This window comes from Microplitis demolitor, chromosome 7 (genome assembly GCF_026212275.2).
Source record: "Microplitis demolitor isolate Queensland-Clemson2020A chromosome 7, iyMicDemo2.1a, whole genome shotgun sequence".
Classification (NCBI taxonomy): Eukaryota; Metazoa; Arthropoda; class Insecta; order Hymenoptera; family Braconidae; genus Microplitis; species Microplitis demolitor.
This window is the reverse complement of record NC_068551.1, coordinates 2,195,125-2,208,236: the sequence shown is the minus strand read 5'-3', so window position 1 is coordinate 2,208,236 and position 13,112 is coordinate 2,195,125. Positions and strand designations below refer to the sequence as shown.

Here is a 13,112-nt window from a genome sequence, read left to right as displayed (position 1 = left end):
GAAGCGCCTGCGCAATAAAAAACTACCGTGGGAGTAATTTCCTTGGCCGGCAGATCGTTCATCATTGCGCGCACGCAGTTTTGTGAATATACGAGTTTTCTTGCACACCAGCTGGTTTTTTAATTAAAATTACGTGAGTATTAATCCATTTACCATAAATACAAACCAAATCAATTAGATAACTATTTAAAAAACAGGTTGATTCATTCATAATAATTAATTTACCAGAGTTTATTGATCTACCGGTAGGTTTGATCCGACAAGTAACGTCGTACTGAGTGACCTTCGGACAGAATAGCCTACGCAGAGAGATCAAGGCTCTGAGAATTTACTTTGTCTTGATCATGGTCCTAATGCGTTTAGAAAATTAATAAATTATTTATTTAATTAATAAATCTTTACCCCTGCAGAAGGTTCCAGATTTATCACCGAGACACATCAACTTTACTTTTATTTAGCGTTAATATACACGATCTACGACTTATGTAATAACCGTAGCAGGTCAATACCGCTTATATGCAACGCCTTCTGACGCCAACATTTTTCGCGAAGCCTTAGATTAATTTTATTTTTCGTAAATTTATCTATCGGCAATAAATTATTCAGACTTTAATATTTATTTTAAATAGGACACGTTTTTTTTTTTTTACGGAGATTGATAAGAATTATTTTTAAAAAAGTATTTCATGCCCAGGTGACAGACAGCAATCAATTATTCTATCAAGTATAGTTTTAATCAAAACTAGGGCAAACTAGATGACCGGGATTAAGCGGGTCAGCTAAAACTCAATCTCTCTTCATTACTCTACTGTTGTGAAGTTACTTAAAGTAATTGGATGTAGATTAATTTGTAAATTTAATTTATTTTCCAGAATGGCTCCTCCAACGTACGGTGATTTGGGAAAGAACGCCCGTGATGTCTTCGGCAAAGGGTATCACTTTGGTTTACTTAAGCTCGATGTCAAGACAAAAACCGAGTCGGGTGTCGAGTTTTCCAGCGGAGGATTCTCGAACCAGGACACTGGAGTCGTTGTAGGCAACTTGGAGACCAAGTACAAGATCAAAGAGTACGGGTTGACTTTCACTGAGAAGTGGAATACGGATAATCTTCTGGGGACAGATGTTACTATTGCTGACAAACTTCTTCAGGGTCTTAGTATTGGATACAGTTGTACCTTTTCGCCCCAAACTGGGTATGAAAAATAATTTATAATTATTATAATTACGAGTGTGCAGATTGGATTCGAATAAAATATAAATATTCGAATTTTTGAATTATTTGTAACTTTAAATTAATCGATTCAAATCGAGAAAATTCTGATCAACTTTTAAATATTGGGTGCATTTGAAAATGCTCTAGCTCTAGCTCTCACTACATGGAAATGCTTGGCTAGAGTAGAGCTAGAGTATTTCCGAATGCATATGTTCAATTTTTATTTACTGGAGAGTAGTTTTCGAATAAACCAAAAGTAATTTTTCATAGATTCATGTCTAAGCTCTACCTTTGAAAAAAATTTGAATTGAAAAAACTTAATTTTACAATAATTTAGGAGCAAGACTGGAAAATTGAAGACTACATACAAACATGAAAATGTATCAGCCACAGCTGATTTCGATCTAAGCTTAAATGCTGCTCCATTGATTCATTCAACAGCTGTAATCGGTTACCAAGGTATATTATTTTCTTTAATAATTTAATTGTGTAATCTAAGAAATTTTTAAATGAATTTCTTATCTCAGGATGGCTCGCTGGTTATCAGACATCATTTGATGCTCAAAGAAGCAAGATAACCAAGAACAACTTTGCCTTGGGTTTCACGGCAAAAGACTTTGGTGTCCACACTTCCGTGTAAGTAAATGCACCGTTGCTCAATATAATTACCATCTATACCATAATCAGCGCTAATGAGCAGTGAATGTCTACATCTACATCTCCATATCTATATTTATTTAAATCTCAGGAACAACGGCCGCGAGTTCAACGGATCCATCTACCACAAAGTGAAGCCAGGATTGGAGGGCGCTATCAGTATTGCGTGGAATTCAAGCAACAATGCTACGCAGTTTGGACTTGGTACCAAGTACGATCTTGACAGTGACGCTTGTGTCAGAGCCAAGGTTAATTCCCAGCTCCAAATTGGTTTGGGATACCAGCAAAAAATGCGCGAGGGTACGTGCTTTATTTAAAAAGTTTAAAACTTTGCGGGAGTGCACACCCGCAGAGCGAATTGCCCTTGTCAGCAAAACTCAGACAAGAGACTGCTACCAAGACTTAATTATTTATAGGCCTCACGTGCTAATCTAAATATAGAATGTCTCGTATATTTCTTGAGTGCGACAAAGGCCTTAGCTTACAACTCTCAGTACTCTTGCTAAGTACTAATGTTTATTATTATTTAATTGTTGCAGGCGTTACTCTCAGTCTCTCCACAAACATCGACGGAAAAAACTTCGGCTCTGGTGGCCACAAAATTGGTTTGGCTTTCGACCTCGAAGCTTAAATCGTTTAATGTATTTTGTCAATCTTATTAACACCAACAACAAACAATATCAATAAAAAACTCATTTTGTCCCATTTAAATCTCAACTAAAATAATAACGTTGATAAGAAAATAATAATTAAATTAAGTAAAACGACTAAGACGATGTCTACGCGGATCAATACTAATCTGATTAAAATAAAAATTATATTATAGATAGAATGTTTACCCGAGACATCGGGCGCCTCGCAGATTCACGTAATAAACGACAAACTGATAATTAATTAATTAAAATTAAATTAATTGATGGAATCATTTTTTTTTTTCTGTATAACGCAATCGGTCTAGGAACAGTCGTTTAAATATTAGCGTACAAAGTAATAAAAAAATAATTAAATCGTTGCGTTATAAAATAAATTACTTTTTTTTCTTCGCTTTAAAACTCGTGCTCGAGTATTTTAGTATAAAAATTATTAGAGATAGACTTTGCTTTGTAAAACACCAACCGCACCGTTATTGTAAAATTTTTTTATTATTTTTACACAGAAAAAAAAAATTTTCTTAGCACAAGAAATTTTAATTTTTAATATCTTGAGTCAAGTAAAAATTTTTTGTCAAGAAATTCTTTATTTCTGTGTAATTATTATTATAAATCAGGAATTATTGTATTACATCTTAATCTTTATTTTGTATTCGAAGAAACTTTTATCTTAATTTACTCTATTGTTTTCTGTTTAAGTTGTCAAGTCTGAATAAAAAAAGACTTAAGTTACAAAATAAAATCTGAACACGGTTGTTACGTTAAGTATCAAGTATTGATTTATTTACATTATTCTATAAACATAAAATATGTAACTGATATCTCTTACATGAGTGTATAAACTTTTAGTTGCTGTTTTATTTTGTTATTTACTGCAGAATGGAACTTTGGCAAGCAGTTTTATTGAATCGCTAATAAACTTTTTTTTTTACAATCAAAACTCAGCATCGATTTAAAAACTTATTAATATTATTATTATTATTAAACTTAATTTATGATAATTAGCATTGGTTAGTGTACTAATTGATCTTCCGTGGCTTTAGCGATCCAGTCTGGTTGTGTTTGGGCTATTTTTTCGATTATTTGGTTCACTTGATAGCAGAGAGACTGAATTTGTTTGTCCCACGTTGGTAAAATTTCGCGTGCTAAGGAAAAAAAATAGCATGAGTATTTTTTGATACACAATTTACTTTAATGACGATACTCACTTTCAAAATGAACAATCGAATCAATTTGATCGATGTATCCATTCATGCGGCCTTCAGTGATCATCTGGCTGGCAATTTTCTCAGCATTAGACGGTGGAATTTCCAAAAGAGCTCCCAGTTCTTCAAAAGTAATATTGTTGTAGAGTTTACTAGCTGACAGTAGATTGTGTTCAATAACAGCGCGATCAAGAATCGTCGATCCAAGTCCATCGTGGGTGAATGCTTTCTGATGAGGCTGCAGGAGAGCCTCGAAATCCTGGAGCTCTGTACGACGAATAATGCGATCTAGGTACATTTTTTCGAGGATCGCATAAGCCGGAAGTTGCTGGCACCGTTCATCTTTGAAAAGAGTTGCCAGCATACGACTTCGTTGTTGACCTGCCAAAATCAATAAATTATTAGCTCTTGCTTGTTAATGGAATTAAATAAATTTTATTTTACCTGCTGAGGCGAGGATCGTACAGATAAGAGCATTACGGAGTGCTGTCATACGTTCGTCTTCATGAATAATTGATCTGTACGACAGTTCGTTGTATCTTTGCGCGGCTTCGATAAATTTTCTACGATAATCCAATACTCGAGCGTAACAAACTTTGTAGTAAATCTGTAACTGTTCATTTTTAGTTTCTGCTTGCAATAATGATGCGCGATTGATAAATGCTTCTGCCTGAATTGGATCGTCATCTTCCAAGTACAGTCTTGCTATTTTTAAGTAAGTTTCAAGCTTATAATCTACTGTATATTGCCTACAATTTAAAATTAAAATTTTTTTTATAATCATAAATAATTAAATGAAATTTATGTAAAAAATTATCAGGTTATTACACAATAAAATATGATGCTAATTATTTTGAGGGAATTCTCAGACAGTGTCCCCCCACTTTTTTATATAAAATATTTAATGACTTTCAACTATCATAAGCGTTTAAAATTTTATAAATTAACCCTCATCAGCTGACGATGTCTCGTTCGTGTCTCTCCTTAATTTTACATTTTTAAAACTTTAGAAAAAAATCTACAAAAATTGATGAGCCTTCTTTGAACCCTCAACTAAATAAAAATAATTGTTCCCTACTGAAAAAAAAAATTTAATAACACTTTCATGCAAAAGAATTACAAAGAATTACAACAGATAATTTTGACCCAGACACAAATGATCAATTATCCTCTTTTCAATTAATATTTAAATTTCTTTTTAATTAATCATTTAAATTTTAATACGATCTTCGTCGTTGTCATTGAATTTTTTTAAAAAATGGGTGGCAGTCTGAGAACTCCCTTAAATTAATGAGTTTTTTTTATCTAATTCCATGGTAATTTTTGTCAATAATTATTTTACAAAATAATTTACTGATGAATAATAATTACTTTTGACCAGTTTCCAGTGGAATTCCAACAAGAACATTAGCAGCTTCTCGCCAGTCCTGATTTCTTTCATAAATATTAGCTAAGTGCTGACGGATGCTAGCAACTTGTTCTTCAAATGATATAACTCTAGGTTGTACCTATCAATAAATAATAATTACTATTAATTAATAATAAATGTAACTTAATAATAAATTAAAATATAATTTACTTTGTCTAAGGTATAATGTGACACAGCCTTCGATATTTCATCAGGTAAATGCGACAACCTAGTACTGACGTCAGTCAGAACTTGTCGCGATATAACTAAACTCACATTTTCATTAACAACTAAAATAATAAAATTTAAATTAATTAATTTGTAATTAAAATTAATCTAGTAAATCGCAGTATTGTTTAAAAAAAAATTTTAAAAACTTACTGGCTTCGATAAAAATTTTTAAATTGTCAACAAGATCATCATTCGATGATGACGATATAATTCCGTCTAATATTGACCGGTATCTGTAATAAATGAAATATTTAAAAAATAATCGAGATAATGATCAGCAGTAAATTGGTTATGTAAAATATAAACAAAATTATACTTTTCCGCTTGATCTTTATGAGATCCACCGGAACTGGCCAAATTAGCCAATTGTTGACGTACTACAGGAACAGTCACCAACATTTTTATGCTAATTAACTTTTAATTATATAAATATAAAAATTTATTAATGAACTGTTATTTCTTTACGAGATTTTTCATCCAATGTACACTTGAATTTATTTCATTGCTAAGTCACAGAGTATAGAGTATGAAGTAAGTCATCAATTCAACGGACATGATTTTTTTTCTCCCTCTATGTTTTGATACAGTGTAAGTCAGTACAAATTATAATTACACTCATTATTAAAAAAAAATTTATATTTTGCGAGTTGAATGAAGAAAAAAAACATTTTTAATTACAATGCGTTATTTTTAATTTTTTTTGGAAAATAATTTAAATTTTTCTGGGGAAAAATAAAAAAACAGCACGAGTGTGGTAACGTTTTTTTTTTTTTTTCTAAAATTAACTGGCGCTGCTGTTTAAATCTCATCGTAACGTCCCAATTAGCAGGACAATTTAAAGATGTCATGATACGTTTTGAGAAGATAAGAAAATTTTGTTTTTTTTCTCAAAGCCAAGTTTTTTTTATAAAAAAATAAGACATATTGATGTTGGTTCTAGAAATCATTGGAAATTCGTCTTCTTTTGACGGTCTAAAAAAATTATTTAAATAAAATAATTATTCAGATGACTTATTTGACAATTATTTGTAATTTACTTTCTGTCATCACAGGTCAAGTCTTTTAAGAGTGGGCAGTACTAGCGAATTTTTGAATTTTACGTTTTGAATAATTACGTCCTTCGAATGATGAAAATCTTCCGAAAAAGTTTGTCAATTCAAATAGCCAATCATGTAATATTTTTCTGTTCTTACTTAAAATAGCATAATGAAAAATTGTTCTAGTGTGATTAGTGGCTTTATATGTGGAAAAAAGATCAGGCGAATATTCTATTAACGCATCCATGGCATTAAAATTTGTATATTGAACAGCAAGAATAATAGGCGTGATTCCTTTTTCACATTTAGCATTAATGTCAGCATTGTTATCTAACAATAATTTTATAATTTCCTTGTTGTCTGTCAGGACGGCGAGGTGCAATGTAGTGCTGTCAAAACCGCAAATATGAATTTTTGACATGGCATTAAAATCTGCGCCATTTTCTATCAGATGTAGTATCGGTGTCTCAGTTTCTGGAAGTCGTAGGTGTATATTAGCACCAGTTCTATTAACTTTTTAAATATTTTCAAATTCCTGATTCGTGCTGCCTTATGTAGAATGTCATTCATATGGAGATTTTTGGTTGTTAAATTATCTATGTAGTTTTCGTCTTGAGATTCAATAGCGCGGATGAGATTACCAAATTTCTTTTTTGACACTCGTGATATTCGCATTTTTGCAATCGAGAATTTTTTTACCTGGACAGAAAAAAAAAAGTTAATCGTTTAGTTTTAATTTAAGACAAAAATTTTACTTGACAATTTATTGTAATTGCTTTTTCAAGTTAAAACCCTTTAATTTTTATGACCAGCATAGCAAAATTATATAATTTTTAATTAATAAAAATTAAAATTTACTTACTTTTCATAGGAGAAATTAATAACTGTTTAAAATATTAAATGTTGAGTTGATAGTAATTAAATTTCAAAACACGTGTTAAGGGTAGCTGCACTTTAAACCGACAAACAAGGAAACAATTAAGTAAAAATTACCCTCAATAACGTGTTCAATAATTCGAATTTTTTTTCTCCCACTCTTTTCACTACAACGTGAGTCAGTAAAAAAACTAATCCGCAAATTTTCTTTTAAATTTAAATAATTAATAAAATAATTTTTAATCTCGATATATTTATTTTTAGTGACAAAATAAAATACAAAAAACTAATTATTAAAATTTACTTAAAAATAATTTGACAAAATTGGGTTCTCAAAAATAGTTATCAAAAACCCGCACAGATGTCGCGGCAGTCGTAATTTTATTTTCGATTTCAGTCCAAGATCAATTTTATTGTTTTTCCGTTTCCCGCGAGAATACGCGTCATATTTATCAATAACTAATAAAAATTTAAATAACAAAACTATTAAATAAAAAAAAAAATAATTCATCATCGCTCAAACTCAACCTAGATCTTCAAGTATATTTAAAAAAAAAGTTTAAATAAATAACCAGGTAATTATAATATTTAAAAAAAAAAAATTTTGTCTGAAATCTGTTGATTTGATTGGACACAGAGATGGCGGTAACAGGCTGACGTGTTTTTAGCCGCGATGCAAAGCAAATATGCAATAGTCAGTGAAATTTTATAAAGCGCGAAAAAAATTTCAACACTTATCAGGTTATTTAAATAAATTGTATTTTTTAATTTGAATTTTTGAAAATTATTTATTTTATATCAGTGCTATCTGTTTGCTGGTGTCAGTGGACATTTAATTGCCCAGAACAATTGATGATTGGTGATATTATTTTATAAAACGACCTTTGCGTTAGTGTTTATACATCAGATATACAGAGTACAGATATAATGAGTTTTTAACCCACCAACAGCAGCAGCGGTTTGCATCACCAGTGCATCTTGGGATAGCAATGGTGGGCGCGTGATTTTGAACAAATTCCCTGATAACAATACAACTACACAGGTATGTTCTATTTATTTAAATATTTTGTTTATTTTTAAAATTAAAGATCAAGTGGTGGCTCATGTCCGGGGATTATTTAAAATTTTAAAATTACTTTTGTAATTTTAAAATAATTATCACGCCAGGCACGCCCCCATCTTGCATAATTAACACAAAATATAAACTTTCAAAATAGTGAGGTTAACTTTTTTAATTTTATTTATTTGAATATTTTAAACCAGTGGATTTTATAAATTTATTTCTGTTGTGATAAATAATAAACCGCGTAATTCTGCTATTTAAATAATTAATTTAAATAACGTGAGTGGTTGAATTTTTAAATGATAATGAAATGTAAATTAAAATTAAAAATATTTGTTAGATGGAAAATGGCGCGTTCGAGCAATAAATGGCGCTAATGTCTGTATGCATTGGAGTATTGCTTCGAATTTATTACAATTTTTAATATTTTTTCATGTATTATGTATAATTATCAAGTAATTAACTGGTTATTGTGCCTAATTAAGTGATTTTGTTGGTTAGATTTCATAATTTTTAAATAGAGAGGGTCACAGAGGTATTGGGAATTTGAATTTTTGAATTTTTAAATTTAGGCCCAATGAATGACTTTATCGTTTATATTGTAGGCCCCTTTAAAATCATTACAGTTAATAGCTCCGTCATTTGTTAATTCTTATCATCGCATATTCTATACATTTTTATTTAATTTTAAATTTCTGTTCCACTTAAAAATTTTTTTTATTGTTTTTAATTTAAAAATAAATGTATTAATTAAAAATGATAATAATAAAAATAATGATGATAATTAAAATTATAATAAAAATTATAAATAATTAAAAATATTTATTTGAATGTCATTGCAGGATTTAAAAAAAAAATACATGAAATGGCGAGTAAAAAATCCGAATCTGCTGGAGATGGTGCTCTGACTTTGGAACACAGCTCGGAGCAGTATACGAATGAGTATGACCAGTTTGCTAGCATTGAAGCTGAGTTGGAGTGTATGAATGCCGAGGAAGTGACGACAACCGAGGAAGAGATCACCGTTGAGGAGCATGTTGAGACTGAGGAGGTTATTAGTCCAGATATTGAAATGACTGATGTGTCTGAGGAGGTTGAAGAGGTTGAAACTGTTTACAAACCAGTTACTAAAGTCAACCAAAATGTTTTTCAAACAAAACCAACATACCAACGTGTCCCTGTGTCTCCTGCTCAGGTTAGCACTCAAGTTGCTTTATTGGGAATTTTATTTAATGGGAATTACAATAATTAAATTGATGTTTATTTGTGTTACAGGTGAAGTCAACAACGTCATCACAGCCAACACAGAGTCAGTCAATAATGATCGTCTCTCCGGCAAGTGGTCAAGGAGCGAGTCAGTTTTTAAAAATATCACATCCTGCGTCAACGCCGCAGGCCCAATTGCAGTCATTAGCACACTCACTTATCACAGCTAAATCTGCTGAAGGAAATATTGTGCATTTGAGATCTGCTCAGCCAGGAAAACCTCACGTAGCGACCTGCCAGTCAGGAAACATCACGCTGACCAATGTCCCGCCTATCACTAAAATTGCCGCGACCTCAATAAAACGGCCGGCGCAACCCCAGCAGCATAACAAAAATGTCTATGCCAAGATGATTATTTCTGGAGGTAAATCGCAAGAAATAGCAGAAGGTAGTCCGGCAGGACCAACTTACAAAGTTGTTTCTACCCACCAAAGTCAAGGTCTGTCTAGCACTACCAAGACGATAACATTGGCGCAGGCACAGCAAATGGGTCTGATGCCACCTGGAAAAGTCCAGCACATTTTACCATCTCCCCAACAGAAGCAGGGAATTATTGTCAATAAAGTCATCCAGACTTCGACGTCACAGCCACCAAAATTGACTCTCATACCTACGAGTTCGATCAAAACACCGGCTAAAATTTTACCTGCTCCAGTTACGAGTCAAGTTAAATCTCCATTCGTAAACTCAATGTCTAAAGGTGGACCGCAGAATTCACAGAAAGTTATAATTCGTCAGAGTGCACTGAAGCCTGGAACAGTCGTAGGAAGTGGTCAGATAATCAGGATACCCGCAAATCAAAATATCGTCGGGTCTAATCAAGTCCACCAGATCCAAATGCCTGGTCGTCAAGTCCAGTATGTGAGACTGGTCAGTACTGCGTCAGCATCAACAAGCAACGTCGTCACTGTCGGCAAACCCAAGACCGCCGGAACACTTCAATCTGTCGGGATAACTCAGAAGATTGGCGGACAACAGCAAATAGTTAAAGTTCTGCCGCTCAACACTTCTGGGAACCAGCTGAGAACCGTTGCGCCCAAAACTACAATCACAACTAGCACTGGGACCCAGAGATTGCTGATTCCTGCTTCAGGAAATTCAACTAAAAATGCAGTTGCCATTCCTGCGTCTGCCTTGAGTCAACTTGCCTCTGGTCAAGCGGTTTTGTCAACAAATTCAAACATGGGGAACATTGTCGTTCTACCTGCTCAGTACCTACAGCAGCAGAATGCTGATGGTAAAAGTAAATCATCTCCATCAACTGGAACTGTGATCAGCGCTCAAACATCAACCGGCTCTACCATACAGACAATAACTATCAGCGATGCTCCGAAAGGAAAATCTAACTCTAGCACGGAACCCAATGGTATCAGACCACGCAAGCCGTGTAATTGTACCAAGTCGCAGTGTCTTAAATTGTAAGTATAATTTTTATTTGTTAGAATGTCAACTGTTTATTTGTATCTCTCAAAGATGTTGAGTGTTTACGTCTTTCTTTTATTAAATTATTCCATTAGAAAAAAAATGACTGTCTCGTTATCAGCTAGATCGATACTAAGAACAGTTATTTTTTTTAGTAATTTAATAATTAATTAATAAGTACTTGTAATTAATTAACATTGACATGTTTGCTCCAAGGTACTGCGATTGCTTTGCAAATGGTGAATTTTGTCACATGTGCAACTGCAACAACTGCTCCAATAATCTTGGCAACGAAGAGGAGAGACAGCGCGCTATTAAATCATGTCTCGAACGTAATCCAAATGCTTTTCGTCCGAAAATTGGCAAAGCTCGTGAAACTGGAGACGACATACGGAGACACAACAAGGGATGCAATTGCAAACGCAGTGGATGTCTTAAAAATTATTGTGAATGTTATGAGGTAATTTTCAATATATTTTTATGCCAGCGTTTATTTTTATGTTTAATTTTATTTTTATTTATTTATTGTGTTGTTTACAGGCGAAAATTCCTTGCTCGGGTAACTGTAAGTGTATAGGCTGCAGAAATATTGAAGATCCGGCAGTTGAAAAGAAAACGTTGAAAGATTTAGCAGAAGCTGTTGAAGTTAGAGCTGCACAGATTAATAAAGCTAAGATTCAGCAACTTGCTGAAATGGCATTTAGAGTTCCTGCTGCTTCTAATTCTGGTGCTAGGTATGTTTCTTTAAATTTTACTTATTCCTTTTTTTTTAAGGCCATTCTCAGTGCCCTCCACTTTTTAAAAATTTTTATATATTTTTAAAAAAGGGAGGGAGACATTGCCTAAGAATGGGATTAATTGACTTGATCGATTGTATAAAACTAATTTTTTTTTTTGTTAAATAGGCAACCATTTAATTTATTGACTGACAAAGTTGTCGAAATAACTTGTCAATGTTTAATGGCGCAAGCTGATGAAGCTGAACGTAATATGTACGACGATGACACATCAGAGCGAATGATAATTGAAGAGTTCGGAAGATGTTTGAAAGAAATAATAGACTCAGCACACAAAGCCGAGACTGCGACTTAGCAAACGTCTTCTGAATGGTAGATTTTGAGAATTTTAATATAAAATTACGTCAAACACCATGTGTACAATTTATAAATAAAGTGTTTAATTACAATATAAATAAATGTGGTAAACAAAAGGTTTAACCAAAGACGATCGGGTATGAAAAATTTTCATTGGTCGTAATATAATTGGTATAGTATTTTTGAATTTAAATTTGCCACTCAAATAATCAGAGGATTTAAATATTATTATATTTGATTTGTCTGACGGATTAAATATATTTATTAATATTTATAATTATTAAAAAATATTATTTTTATAAATCACTAACCATTAATATTAAAATATTATTATTTAGGTAGTTTTTTTTTATATAACAATTTAAATTTAAATTGTTTAAGGTCAATATTAAATAACTGATAGTAATTTTAATCTGTCTACTTGGTAAAAATATAAATATATTATATATGAATGTTGGGAAATGACGTAATTAAATGAATTAATAATAACAATACTGTAATATAGGTAATAAATATAAATACATTTAATACAAATTAATAAAAATATCAGTTTGACTAATTATTAATTATTAAAATATATATTTCGTTATATATTAAACTTGCAATTAAATATTTTAATTCGTTTTTACAATACCTAATGTATGATTATTATTATTATTAATATTTAAATGTTAAATTATAATTAAATTCCTTTAAACACATCACCATTAATGGAATTTATTTAAACAATTAGGTAGTGCATAATTTTAATTGCTACTTCATATTTTATTTTGATAAATTTAAATAAAAATTGAAAAAAAATCATTTATGACTATTATTTCTATCGATAATCAACATGTAAATAATCCAAGTGTGAATTCATTTAATTGATGTTATATTTACTAATGTAATTATAAATAAATCTTATATGTAATTAAAAAAATTACTATTAATAACTACTGTTATTATTCTTATTATTTTTCAAATATTTAATATCGTGTTCAAAAAACG

General features: G+C 31.5%; 3 protein-coding genes across 3 annotated transcripts; 2 read left to right on the top strand and 1 right to left on the bottom strand.

The window, feature by feature from the left end:
• Window positions 1–22: 22 nt before the first annotated feature.
• Window positions 23–2,581, top strand: LOC103571037 (voltage-dependent anion-selective channel). The gene is made up of 6 exons (XM_008549009.2): window positions 23–133; window positions 873–1,193; window positions 1,551–1,672; window positions 1,741–1,849; window positions 1,962–2,170; window positions 2,410–2,581. Exons 2-6 carry the CDS (start codon window positions 874–876, stop codon window positions 2,499–2,501), a joined length of 852 nt encoding a protein of 283 aa, XP_008547231.1. The 5' UTR covers window positions 23–133; window position 873; the 3' UTR covers window positions 2,502–2,581.
• Window positions 2,582–3,281: 700 nt separating this feature from the next.
• LOC103571036 (COP9 signalosome complex subunit 4) lies at window positions 3,282–5,929 on the bottom strand. The gene is made up of 7 exons (XM_008549008.3): window positions 5,681–5,929; window positions 5,515–5,597; window positions 5,305–5,423; window positions 5,097–5,233; window positions 4,170–4,474; window positions 3,729–4,106; window positions 3,282–3,665 (listed from the first exon to the last, which is right to left on the bottom strand). Exons 1-7 carry the CDS (start codon window positions 5,761–5,763, stop codon window positions 3,532–3,534), a joined length of 1,239 nt encoding a protein of 412 aa, XP_008547230.1. The 5' UTR covers window positions 5,764–5,929; the 3' UTR covers window positions 3,282–3,531.
• Window positions 5,930–7,714: 1,785 nt separating this feature from the next.
• On the top strand, window positions 7,715–12,598 carry LOC103571035 (protein lin-54 homolog). Its single transcript, XM_008549005.2, has 6 exons — window positions 7,715–8,319; window positions 9,183–9,535; window positions 9,616–11,024; window positions 11,245–11,488; window positions 11,569–11,762; window positions 11,934–12,598. The coding sequence occupies exons 2-6, from the start codon at window positions 9,206–9,208 to the stop codon at window positions 12,118–12,120; spliced, it is 2,364 nt and encodes a 787-aa protein (XP_008547227.1). The 5' UTR covers window positions 7,715–8,319; window positions 9,183–9,205; the 3' UTR covers window positions 12,121–12,598.
• Window positions 12,599–13,112: the final 514 nt, after the last annotated feature.

Excerpts from the sequence above, each read along its gene's own strand:
- LOC103571037 (XM_008549009.2), top strand. The coding sequence starts at position 874 with ATGGCTCCTCCAACGTACGGTGATTTGGGAAAGAACGCCCGTGATGTC. Across the intron at positions 1,850-1,961 it reads TTTGGTGTCCACACTTCCGT|GAACAACGGCCGCGAGTTCA; the intron begins GTAAGTAAATGC and ends TTTAAATCTCAG. Across the intron at positions 2,171-2,409 it reads CCAGCAAAAAATGCGCGAGG|GCGTTACTCTCAGTCTCTCC; the intron begins GTACGTGCTTTA and ends TAATTGTTGCAG.
- LOC103571036 (XM_008549008.3), bottom strand. The coding sequence starts at position 5,763 with ATGTTGGTGACTGTTCCTGTAGTACGTCAACAATTGGCTAATTTGGCC. Across the intron at positions 5,234-5,304 it reads CACATTATACCTTAGACAAA|GTACAACCTAGAGTTATATC; the intron begins GTAAATTATATT and ends ATTTATTGATAG. Across the intron at positions 4,475-5,096 it reads CCACTGGAAACTGGTCAAAA|GCAATATACAGTAGATTATA; the intron begins GTAATTATTATT and ends TTTAAATTGTAG.
- LOC103571035 (XM_008549005.2), top strand. The coding sequence starts at position 9,206 with ATGGCGAGTAAAAAATCCGAATCTGCTGGAGATGGTGCTCTGACTTTG. Across the intron at positions 11,489-11,568 it reads ATTATTGTGAATGTTATGAG|GCGAAAATTCCTTGCTCGGG; the intron begins GTAATTTTCAAT and ends TGTTGTTTACAG. Across the intron at positions 11,763-11,933 it reads GCTTCTAATTCTGGTGCTAG|GCAACCATTTAATTTATTGA; the intron begins GTATGTTTCTTT and ends TTTGTTAAATAG.